Source organism: Ictidomys tridecemlineatus, chromosome 1, assembly GCF_052094955.1.
Source record: "Ictidomys tridecemlineatus isolate mIctTri1 chromosome 1, mIctTri1.hap1, whole genome shotgun sequence".
Lineage (NCBI taxonomy): Eukaryota > Metazoa > Chordata > Mammalia > Rodentia > Sciuridae > Ictidomys > Ictidomys tridecemlineatus.
The window spans coordinates 34,585,130-34,597,981 of NC_135477.1; the positions used below are offsets into that span (position 1 = coordinate 34,585,130).

At 35.2% G+C, this 12,852-nt stretch overlaps 1 protein-coding gene across 4 annotated transcripts in view; it reads right to left on the minus strand.

Moving 5' to 3' along the window:
- Pcgf5 (polycomb group ring finger 5) overlaps positions 1-12,852 on the minus strand; it is a 114,443-nt gene that overhangs the window by 44,530 nt on the left and 57,061 nt on the right. For all 4 annotated transcript variants that reach the window (XM_078038285.1, XM_078038294.1, XM_078038299.1 and 1 more), the window contains exon 2: positions 11,630-11,918. In XM_078038285.1, coding sequence (XP_077894411.1) covers positions 11,630-11,741 — 112 coding nt within the window. In that variant the 5' untranslated portion in view covers positions 11,742-11,918. The remainder of the gene's footprint in view (positions 1-11,629; positions 11,919-12,852) is intronic.

Below are 12,852 nucleotides of genomic sequence, written 5' to 3' on the forward strand. Positions count from 1 at the left end.
TTTTTTTTTTTTTGAGTTAGGAAATAGATTCTATTTGAGAAGTTTGGTTTGTTTCTGAACCAGCCTGTCTGGTTTCTGCCTCTTTTATAAGAAAAGAGCTAGGTCTTTACTACTGCTAGAACACAATGATACATGATTTGGAGAACAAGGAAGGGCCATCCTTCTCCCCTGGTACCTGAACAAGAGAATAATCAGTACAGAAATGGCTTTGGCACTTTAACCCTGGAACATTGTCCCACAACTTGTTACTTGGATATTGTAGTTTAACATGATTTTAACACTGTGCCATCTTCATACTTTTTACGTACATTATTTATATTCATGGTAATAAAATTCCTTCATTTTAAAACAATACAGCTTGACCCCAATTCTATGTACCATTCTTGACAATATTTTATATACTATTTGTCTTGAAAACTTTATCTGGTAACAGTTTATAAGTAAGATAAAGTCATGTGCAAAGAAAAGAGGTATCAGTTTCCTACTTTTCTTGTGTATTCCTACATGTGAAACTAATATTAATTTTTAAAAATCCAGAATAGCTATAATTTGCTTCCATAAGACAGTATCTCCTTATTTTACCTAAAGAACCAATGAACATCTTTATTTTTCTTATGCTGTTACATCTGGCACATCTCTTTCAAAGACTGACATGAATTGCAATTTCATGGAGAATGTTGAGGATGGCATTATTTTCTGAGTAGAACACTATATTCCTTTTTGTTCTTGTTTTTTGTTTGTCTTGCTAGGATAAAGGAACAGCAGCAGACTAGAGACTTTTGATCAGGGTCAAGACAGAGTCTGATTTAAGCATGGCCTGGAGACTGTAGACTGAGCAGGCCAGGGGCGACAGGAAAGATTACCCACTTCTTTTTTTTTAATATTTATTTTTTAGTTGTAGTTGGACACAATGCCTTTATTTTTATTTGTTTTTTAAAATTTTATGTGGTGCTGAGGATCAAACCCAGGGCCTTGCACGTGCTAGGCAAGTGCTCTACTGTTGAGCCACAACCTCAGCCCAAGACTTCCTACTTCTTAGTCTGGCTTGTGGAGTCAAGTTGAACTACAAGGTCTAGATAGTTGCATAAAGCTTGAGTGCTGTGATGGCCTTACTTCTTTCCTTACCAATATAAATTGTATGATCACTCAAGATAATTACTTCTTCATATAACTTTGATAGCTCTGCTCTTCTCTACTTCTACTTTTTTATTCCTCTGCTATAGTTCAAATGTGGTTTGTCCCCCATCAGGGTCCATATGTTGGAGGCTTGGTCTCTAGAATGATGATGCAGAAGGTGGTGAGACTTTTAAGAGGTGGAAACTAGTGGGAGGTCCTCTGGTCACTGGGTGCACTAACCTTGAAAGGGATTAAGGTTGCTCTCCTGCAATCCTTTGGTAGTTCTCACAAGAGGGCTTTTATGAAAAGAGAAGGTTCAGCACCTCCATCTCCCTGCTTCCTGGTTTGAGATGTGACCACCTGCTCCTACATCTGCTTTGGTCATGATGTGATGCCATCTGTTGCCATCACTAGAGGCCAAACCAATGAGGATATCCCAATCTTGAACTCTAAACTTCCTAAATTGTGAGCTAAAAAAACCTCTTTTATGAGCAGTCTGCCTCATACCTGAGGCATTATAGTAATTCATTATAGTAATAAAAATCTGATAAAATGTCCTTTCTTCCTTGGTCACACTTGCTCAATTAAACTACAATTCTGTCTAAATCCAAATCTCTCTATGTAATGCTTCTCTAAGATGATGGCTGGACATCACAGGAGAAAAACATACAACCATGCTGACTGGTCTCTCACCTTAAATATATGACCATGAACCTCATGATGTAGGTTTTTCATCTGCCAGGCAGCCATACTCAATGACCCATGTCCATTATACTCCTTGCCAGTACTTCATATTTCTCCTCTCTCTCAAACCCCCATCAAATCCTACTCCATCCTCACTTTCCACCGAAGACCTCACTTCCTATTTTACTGAAAATAAAAGGAAAAAGGGGGAAAAACTGTATCAAAGAGAATTTGTACCACCACACCTACTCACCTATTAGCATCTATACTTATGCTCTTGCCTATTTCCAGAAATACCATGTACCCATCTAAAGTCAATCTCTGCCCAGTTCACAAGATCCCCTCTCCATAACCTAGATGAAAACCTCTGAAGATTCTTATTAACATTCAAACATATCTTTTCCTCAGTGTGAAACAAGCACTTCTGTTGGCTATACTTGCCTTATCAGCAGTCACTCTATTTTTGTTCTCTTTTACATTAAAACTCCTTGAAAGAGCTACCTATACTTACTCTTTTAATTTCTTTCTTCTCATTTCTAAAATCCTTACTTTTATTGAAGTTAAATGTTTATATTTTTACAGTATAATGGTCAAAATCAGGAATTAAATTTTTTGGCCTCTTCCCACTCCACTGAAACTGCTCGATAAGATCAGCATTGCTAAATCCAGTGGTCTGTTCTCAGAACTATCTTAGTCAACACATACAACATGCTACACAACACACACAACTCCTCCTTAATGCTACACATTTACTTTCCTTTGAAAGACTCTACTTTTTCCATTTTTCTCTTATTCATTGACTGCTCCTTTTCTTCCTGAGGGGTTAAAGCTGCTGTGGGCTTAGTCTTTGTTCCTCTTCTATTTCCTAGGTACACTCCCTTCACGCTTTCATTGCTTAAGTATGACCTATAATGGAGATGATTTTTCAGGTTGATATGTCCAACTCTCAGCTGGACACCTCCATTTATAAGAAATAATTTATATTCAATTTCTAAAAAATAACATTAAGTAGCCTGATCTTCCACCCTTAGAATTTCCTGTATCATTTTTTAAAACTTTTTTAGTTGTAGATGGACACAATACCTTTATTTATTTTATGTGGTGCTGAGGATCCAACCCAGTACCTCACATGTGCTAGGCAAGTGCTCTACCACGGAGCCACAACCCCATCCCCCTATATTATTTGACAATATCTTTATCCATCTGGTTTCTCAGGCCAAAATCTCAAAAGCTCTCCTTTGCATAATTCACATATAATTCATTAGGTAAATAAGGATCTACCTTCAAAACATATTCAGAATCTGACAATTTTCTACCACCACCACCACCTTGATGCCAGCCATCACTGTCTCTTGCCTAGATTATCACAATAGTCTCCTAATAGGTCTGTTTTTAACAGAGCAGTCTAACTGATTCTTTTAAACATAAGACAGAAAAGATTTTGTCATTTTCCTACCTAAAACCTTCCCTGAAAGGGGTATTCATTTTTTTCAGAATGAAAGCCCAAATCCTTTAAGTGGCCCTCTAAGAACTGTGCCTGTGGCCATACCCATTCCCATCAATTCTCTGACTACTCCTTCACTCGCTGATGTCCGACTACACTGGCTTCATGGCCATTTCTCAACATGTCAGGCACACTCCGCCCTAGAGCCTTGCATGTTGCTCTTCCTTCTACCTGAAACACTCTTCCTCTGGATATCTGATTGGTTAACTCCTTTACCTCAAGTTTTTGTTCAAAAGTCACTAACTTAGAGGCCCACCCTGAAACAGGCTGATTTTAAATTGTAGCACCTCACTGACTGCCCAATTCTCCTTGCCCAGTTTGACTTTACTTTTCTCTACAGCATTTATCATCTTCTAATATACATTATGATTTACTTTTTGCCTACTATGTTTCTCGATGTGTCTCAAATGCCTAGAACAGGACCTGGAAAAGGAAGTGCACAGTAAATATTTATGGAATAAATGAGGAAAGAGGATGAGAATAGAAAGGGGGCTCAAGACTCAAGGGCCTATTCATGTACTACTATAGTTAAGTCAGAAAGAAGCCTACATTTCCAACTAACACAAGATAAGAGATTTTGAGTTTACCAGTGACTTTTTTGACAATGAAGGAGGCTGATTCATAGTGGGGTTAGGAGGGGAAGCGTGGGAGGATTAGACAAACTCTAGATAGGGAAAAGGGGAGGAGGGAGAAGGGAGGAGACATGGGGGTAGAAAAGATGGTGGAATGAGATGGACATCATTACCCTAAGTACATGTATGAAGACACGAATGGTGTGAATATACTTTGTATACAATCAAAGACATGAAAAATTGTACTCTGTATGAATTGTAATGCATTCTGCTGTCATATATGACAAATTAGAATTTAAAAAATAAGTATAAAATTAAAAATGAGCTAATTGAATATTAACTAAAATCTAACATTGGTAATTTTGTATTAATTCAGTAAAGGAATGTCAATGGTTGAGTATTCTGAGAAATAAGTTCTACTTACTGGTTTTAAATTTTTTGAGTCAATATCAAATAGTCTGATAAAATCCAATATGTACAAAAGTAGCTGTGAAGTCTTCAGAGTAATCAAAAGAAAATATCGGTGTTTTTTTACAAAGTTAGACTGTACTTATTCCTAATGCTTACATCCAACTTTCTAGCTTGACTCTTAAAACACTTATATACTCACCATGATTACATGAATACTTTTGCATTTGGTTAACGTGCTTTCCTCAATCTAACATTGATATCAGTCCCAACTCATTCTGACCTAGATATTATTTACTCTAAGGAGTCAATACAGAATATAATATCACTTCTTCACCACTGCTCTCCCCCAGTTTTGTCCTTTAGTGTCTGCTATGATGCTTTTGCTCAACTATTGAAACATTCCTAGCCAACGCAGTTTTAAAAGCTAAAATAACCTTACACCTAATATATTTCATCTTTTATATTATTACTACTAATAAATGATTTCCATATTATTTAAAACCTATAATTTTCTTCATATTTAAAGTAATCAAAATGTATGTATGATCACTATAATCACTTTAATAAATGAATATTTCTGCTAAGATACTATTTGAAACATGTAACGTATGCTGATGACTTGATTTTGAGTGTAATCTAAAACATTTTATTTAAATCCACGGATACAATAAATATAATTTCTACTTAGGCATATGATTTTTATTCTAAAAGTAGGATTTTTAACTCTAAAATTAAAATTTTGTAAAGAATGCATTACTGCAAATTTATATATTTTTTCTTCATTATAGTGACTATTGATTCAGGATAATAAATTCAGATCCTAATTAGGTACATAACTATTCATATAATCACCAAAACATAGAAGAGGTCCCCCTATCATGCATACGAATTAACATGCTGCTTAAAGAAATTTCATAAAACTAAGTAGAACTAAGAAAAAAATTAGGGAAACGTTTTGCAGATTCAGAACCCAGCTCAAGCATTTATTGCCTGTATTCCTTAACATTATTCAATCTTGTCTCTGAAAAAAATTTGGAATAAGAATGTGAAGTACTCTTCCCTCAAACCTTTATGTAGCTTACTTCCTTCTATTATTTTAGTGTCTTCTCAAATAGCAACTCCCAAGAAAGATTTTTCTCTGCTTCATTTCCTCATAGCATTTGTTATATACAGAATCTAAAATTACATTCTTTACTTGCTTACTGTCTTTCCTGTCAGAACACAGGTTCTAGAAAGTTCAGACTATGCCTATTGTGTTTACTGCTGTGTTCCTAGAATATGGCTAGAAAATACTGACACATGACATGTAGGGGCTAATAAACATTTACTGAATGATTAAATAATACCATCTAGCTAGAGGGCTCTTTGTTAGATTAAATAAGACAACGAATAGAAAACCCATAAGAAACATTTAATAAACAATAGCTGCTATTTTAATATTTCATTAGCACTCATTTTAACTATGTATGATTAAAAGTACAATGCCCAGTTTCAGAGATGTCAGTATTATAAATGTCTGGTCCAGAGCAGTGCTTCTTCAACTTCAGTAAACCACAGAGTCACCAGGAGGGTTTGTTATTACAGATTTCTGGCCATCTCCCCAGAGAGAATGATTCAGTAGGTCTATGGTGAAGTTCAAGAATTTGCACATCTAATAAGTTCCCAGGTGATGCTGTTGCTAGTAGATGCTGCCGGCCTGAAGACTGCTCTTTGAGTAGCAAGTATATGTAGCATAAGAGTTTTAAATGCTAAATTTCAAATAATCATGAGTTCTCTGTGCCTTAATACTGTGTATTTAAGTCCTTATTCAAAAACAATTAAGTGGTAGTACTTCAATTTTGCCATCATATGATTAAGTTATTCCTTCACTCTTACACATGGCCACATAAAATATCCAGGTCTTCTAACTGTAACATCAACTATATTTATCAATGAACCCTTCTTCTTTGTATAAATAAAAAAATAAATACAATAATGTGTTTTTCCAAAGAATTCATTCTGTGGTAAGGGATTACTGTCATAATCTCTGAAAGGACAGAAAGCTTTTCTTTCCTGTACCACAGAATTTCATGTCTATAAATATACTTTGTGCTGAGCAAAGACTCATCAGACTCCTAAAGGGGCCTCTGTTCACAAAAGGGTTAAGAACCAATGCACAGCATTCATCACATTGGAGTTGCCTGAACAAAGCTCCTTTGTCCTTAGTTTAAGTGAAAAGTCTTTCATTTTAAGTCAACAACCTATACAATCACCAGCAAACACTCTATGCAGCTTCAGAAAATTTCTCAGGATCCTGGTGCAAGAGATGGAACATCCCTTAATCTAGGACCACCTATTTCTAGTCCCCAGAGTCTTTCCCTTTTCCTGAGACCCATAAGACACCACATAGATTCTCCAAGACAGTATTTCTAAAATTATAATTCCTAACCAACACTGCTTACATGCCTTTCAGATTATCTACTACTGCATTAAAATTTTCGAAAGAAAAAAAAACAATAAAATAATAATTTATTAGTCATTCATTTGTTAATTTAAGCTTTTATTGAGTATTCAAATCCAAGATACCAGGAAGACATTTTACCCAAATCTGTCTTGGAAGCAAGTGGGTTGCACATCTTTGGGGGGATGAGTTTTAAAAGATGGTTAACTGTTAGCTGGGCCCAGAGGAAAAGTAGTTCACTCCAAGCACAGTATAAACAGCTGAACTAAGTATCTGCATATGTGTGTGTCGAGTGGTGTGGCAGAAAGAGACGGGCAGAAACCAATCACAGCTAAGTAGTTTTAAGGGCAAGAAAGTACCTTTATAAAATTTTGGGGTAGGCTCAAAAGTCACAGTGATGAGATAGTAAGCAGTTTTTAAGTACCACCACTCTGACACAGGTTAAGAATGTGCTGCAGTGGTTCTGGTGAGAAGTAAGGAGTGTCCAAAAGAGAACAGTAACAGAGGGATGGAACTGATGGGACAATCTTGAGAAATATCAAAGAGAGAGACCAGACAGGACTCTGTCACAGTTTTGCTACAATTCAATGTTAGTATCCCACTTGTCCATTTTTAGATATGCTGTGTTTCAAGTGGGCTTAGGACATTCAATTGGGATTCTAAAGCCAAGAGAAGACAGCTATAAGACAGAAAGATTTAGGAGACATCAGCATAGTTAGGTGAAGTCTCAGAATAGATGAGTACACATAGAAAAGAAAGATATATCCAAATACTACATGTGTCAGAATCTCTTCTTGATTTATGAAAAGTTTGCTTGTTAGAGCATAAGTTCCAAATTTACCTTATTTACCACTCTACCCCCGCCCCGTTACTAGAAAAGCGCCTGACATGGAATTGTTTATTTTAAAAATTAAGACATTATTTGTGTGAATAGTTTTTTCCTTTAGACCATGCTATTAAAATTATCTCATCATAGTTAATGTAGATTTGGTTCATCTAGTATTGAGTGATCACTTGTGTTTGAAAATTGAAAATTCATTTTAAAGTTTTATCTATTTATTAAATGTCTTGACCTATATAAGGGAAGATATATTAGGAGTGGGAGTCTAGTTAAAGGTGTGACTTCTATGATGTTCTGCATCTCCTTGCCAGGAGCCTGGGACATAGGTGCCCCACCATTTCTGTCCCTCCCTCTGTCCGTCCATCCCTCCCTCCCTCCTTTCCTTCCTTCCTTCCTTTTTTTCCTTTGCAATACTGGAGATTGAACCTAGGGGTGCTCTACCACTGACATATATCCTTAGCCCTTTTTAAATTTTTATTTTGAGAGAAAGTCTCACTAAGTTACCCAAACTGGCCTTGAATTTGTGACCCTCCTGTCTCATCCTTCTCACTGGGATTATAGAATTGTATCACTGCACTGGGGCTTCTTCCTTGTATGTGAGTATGGGGAAGGTTTGTCCCTTTATCTTTCTTCCACATAGCTAGAGTGCTGTAGGCACCATTCTGCTTGGCCTTTGGTTCTTCCTTCTATAACCACAGGGCAGTCAGGTAGTGTTAGCTCCAGAATTTCTATGGAAAATGGAAAAGCAACCATCTATCTGGCTCGAGGAAGAGAAATTTAGTTGAAATGTGTTTGCATAGTAATTTGAGAGAAGGCTGAAATAGCTTTGTGTATCCACATCAAAGTGAGGATGACCCCTGCCTCCCACAGCAATGAAGCCCTTGGCATCTTTACTGAAGCCAGGTCCAAGGGCATCTGATCCATAGAGTCTATGGCTTTAGGAATTTCGGAAGCATTCTGAATTAGAGTAGATTCTACTCTGCACCAATATCTATTACATCACCCTGTGTCATTATCTTCATTACACTTATAGCATATGAATTTATTTCATAAGTTTATTAACTCATTTACTCTTTCTTCACTTGACTACATAGTCTGGAGTATAGATTACATCTCTGGTTTTGTTCATCAACAATAAAGCTTCACTTATATATTTCTCACTTGGATAGTAACACCAAAATCTTTAGGTTTCTTACAAGTTTTCATAACAAGAACTAGTGTTTACTCATTCTTTAATTATAGTGTTACACAATTGTAGTCTTTGTGCAAAATTATTTTAATAAAATTTTTTAATAAAACTAACTCAAGATCTAAAAATATTATAGGATATCACAATGTCATTTAATATTTCTTATTGCCTTTCCCATTTGGTCATTTAACTTAGTTTTATATCATATAACTTAATTTTATATTCCAAATCATACTACCACTGTATCTATCCTAAATTGTATATGCATATATAATTTAGGATAGATACATATATAATTTATCTCTTCTACCAGGCAGAAGAGATAAAACCGAGAGAGTATCACCACACACCAAAGACTCATCAAAAGTTTGCATAACACTGCTATATGGTACTATTAATACTATCAATGCAAAAAGGAAATACTTTGCAAGTATGTTAGTTTTGCCTATAAACCTCAACATAAATATTTTAAAAACTACACAGAAATCCAAGAATTTAGTGCTACAGACTTCTTAGTTCTACTCAGGCACTAGATTGCGTACTTGACTCAATCAGATTTTTAGTCTATTGTCCCAGGTTCTCTGTTGATGATAAAGGCTTCATTTATGATTTACCAATGTATTTTAATCATACTTCTTCCATGTTGGTGCTTGATGAATGCCAAAAGATCTTTTAGGCCAGAATGAATTAGCAGTTTAAATTATCATTTACCTCTCAGGCCTTAAACTGCTGTTGAGAACATAAAACTAATCATTACTTATAAACTGTGTATACTTGCAGAATCTTTTGCTTTTACTTCAAAAAAGGGGACATTTAAGATGGAATTTTATTTCAAATTTTTATTTCTGAAGGACATTTATAATATTTGTAGTATACAGATAGAAACTGAGGAATTTACCTTATTTCCCAGAGTTGGCAGTTTTTTTCTGGAAAGATCCAAATATAAAAACAATGCACAAATTTTAGAAGAAGCAAAACCAGATAAACTACAAACCATGTACCATGCTTGGTAAAATGGAAAAAGTTGCCAGACAACTGGCTTAAGTCCCTACTCTATAGTAATCACATCTTATCAGCTCTTCCTCAAAAATATCCATAACCTAACTACTTTTCACAATGTCAGTCTCACATCTTATTACCTTGTTTGAGGCCCTATAATCTTTCAGTTGACCTACAGTGACAGACTTCTGATTTGCTGTTTCTTGAACCTCCCAAACATTTCTACTTCAAATCCTTTATTTGCTCTTCCCTCTGCTTAGAATGCTTTCTTCACATACTCAGAGAGCTCAATCCTTTCAGGTTTCTATTCAAATATCATTATATCAGAGAGGCTGGCCTGGATACTCTATATAAAGTAACCCCCAAATCCTACCTACAATCTTACTTTGCTCCTCTTCACAGTATTTAACCATAACATAGTACATATTTATATTACCTCTCCTTACTAGCATGTAAATTTTCTGAGCACAAAGTTTTGATTATCTTGAGACTACTGTACCCTCTGTGTCTAGAAAAGTGCCTGACATATAGTAGGTAATCAATGTATGTTCAAGGACTATTAGTTATGACCCATTCAAGTTAAAATAATTAAACAAGGCAATGGCAAATTAATAATATGACATTTCATATGTAACTGCTAATTGAACAAAATGAGGCAATGATACAGCAGCATTAGTGGGAAAGCTTTTCCAAAATACACATGCCCAGGCTTTACCATAAAACCCACAGGTAAGATCCTGAGCATGTGTATGTCTAAACAGTTCCCCTGGTGATTCTACTTGTATGTGTGAGTGGGGGTGGGGATGTGTGTGGGGGGGTAAAATATATGTAATATAAAATTTACCATTTTAACAACTTTTAGGTTATTCTACTTTGTACCACTTCACTTCAACAGAGGAAGATTTACTAAACAAGTGAAAAACAAACCCCACCAAGCTATATTGGAAAAAGCATGAGTTTTGGAGCTGAACTCAGGTCTACCACTCGGTAACTATGAGACCAGGAAAGTTACTTAACTCTTAATTTCCTAAAATGAAGATAAATCTGTATATCCTCTCTCCCTCTAGATCTACTCCAAACAGCTTCAAGGATACTGTACAGCTAAAATGAAATCAAGCATACAAAGTATCTACTTTGATGCGATAATAGGCATTCAACTGAGTTTACTGGAATTATTTTCATTGAAATAAGAAAACATAAGTATGTGTAATTCTGGCATAGGTGACTATAAAAATGTTTCTTTCTCTTCTGATGGGACAGGTGAGAATGCAACATGAGAAAATATGAGATAATATCATATCTGAAGATATGATATTATAATAGTGATTCTCAAACTTAAGCATGCTTCAGAATCACCTGGAAGGCACCTTAAAACACAGACTGCTGGGCCCACTCTTGGAGTTTCTCATTCAGAAAGTCTAGAGTGGGGCCAATAACCTGCATTTCTTACAAGTTCCCAGGGTATACTCATAAAAGCACTGCCTGTCTAGGAATCACACAATTTGAGAACCAATGAGGTGAAGTATGAAAAGTCTAACAAAATCTCTGAGCACATTAAATCCTTCAGCACAATTTTTTAAAATAAAAATCTAAAATAGGTCACTTTTTAAAAAAGTCATAATCAATAGTATGCTTCTGATTTTTAGAACATTTTGTATTTTAATAAAAATCCACTATGTATTGAGATTCAAATAACAGAAAAATTACATGCCACTGATATCTCAATGACAAATAATCTGAAAATCCATTCAAAGATAACTCTTAGAATTCCTTTTTTAAAAAGTTAAATTTTGATAAAAACAAAACATGGCAGTTTTAAAAGAATAAATATAGGTATAGGTACAATTTTTTAGATGACATAAAGAATACTTACAGGTATGGAGGCATTCTGTTACTGTAGTTGGCTTGATCAGATAACCTTTACAGATATAGCAGGTAATGTAAGGATTGAAATCTTTCACCAAATGTTTCCTTTGGGTAGCCATTAGTAGTTAGCTGGCTTTAGTAGCTCAGACAAACAAGGGTACTAAGTGGATGAAAGTCTGATTCCAGGAGCTGGCGTGGTGTTCCCAATAGGATGTCCCGAGGCATGAGAACTAATATCCAGATTTATCATGAGATCGCTGATCATCACTCCTTTCGGGAGCTCTGCTTTGCCATATCTGTTTCCATAATCATTATAAGAAGATGAGAGAAAAAGGTGTCAAATTTTTCATAGCATATTAAAATCATTATACTAACAGAAAATATTGCATGGTTCAAATGTGAATAGAACATATCCTTTACTATGCAGTTAACCTGCAAATCTTGTATACTCTAATTCAGAATAATAACAAATTTATCCAATCTTGGAATTCCAATTCTCACCTCATACTAATGACACACAAAGCTATTAACTCTGATTCAGTAATGCATTTTAACTTCAAATGCATGAAAAGGTGGAGGGCATCCATGTAATCACTCCAGGTTAGTTGTTGTTAATCTGTTGACTGCTCTTTCAGAGAAGTTCCTGTCATTATAAGTTAAAAGATTCAAAACCAAATTCATTTTTCTCCCAATCAGAATGTTCCTATTTCCATTTTCCACTCTATTTGTATAGTATCTCTCCACCTAAAGCCCATCTTATATTCTGCTATCAGATTTATTTTATTATATCTCCTATAATTGAGTCTTCATCAGAAAGAATGTCAGTGTCTCCTCTTTACAAACAGGAAAAATCTTTAAGTTACTCTGTCACATAACACAATCCTCCACCCACACACACATAACATCCTTCAACAACTTTCTTAAGGCAAATGAAGGTATCACTTCCCTTCACCAGTCTCTGCAGGCTCTACTAAAAGCCTTCCTTTCTTCTGCATTCCTACACAACCCTTAAAACCCTTCTCCAATGCCATCCTCAATGTATCTCTCCTTTCTTTTAACCCTTATTTTTTATATTACATTTCCCTTTTTAGTTATATTCTTTCTTTATCTCCTCTATTAGACTGAAATATCCTCAATAGAAACCGGTAACATTTATTAAGTATATAGCTTAAGCACTGTTACTTTCTAAGTTTCAGGGCTTTTTTTTTTTTTAACTGTAAAATGAAAATG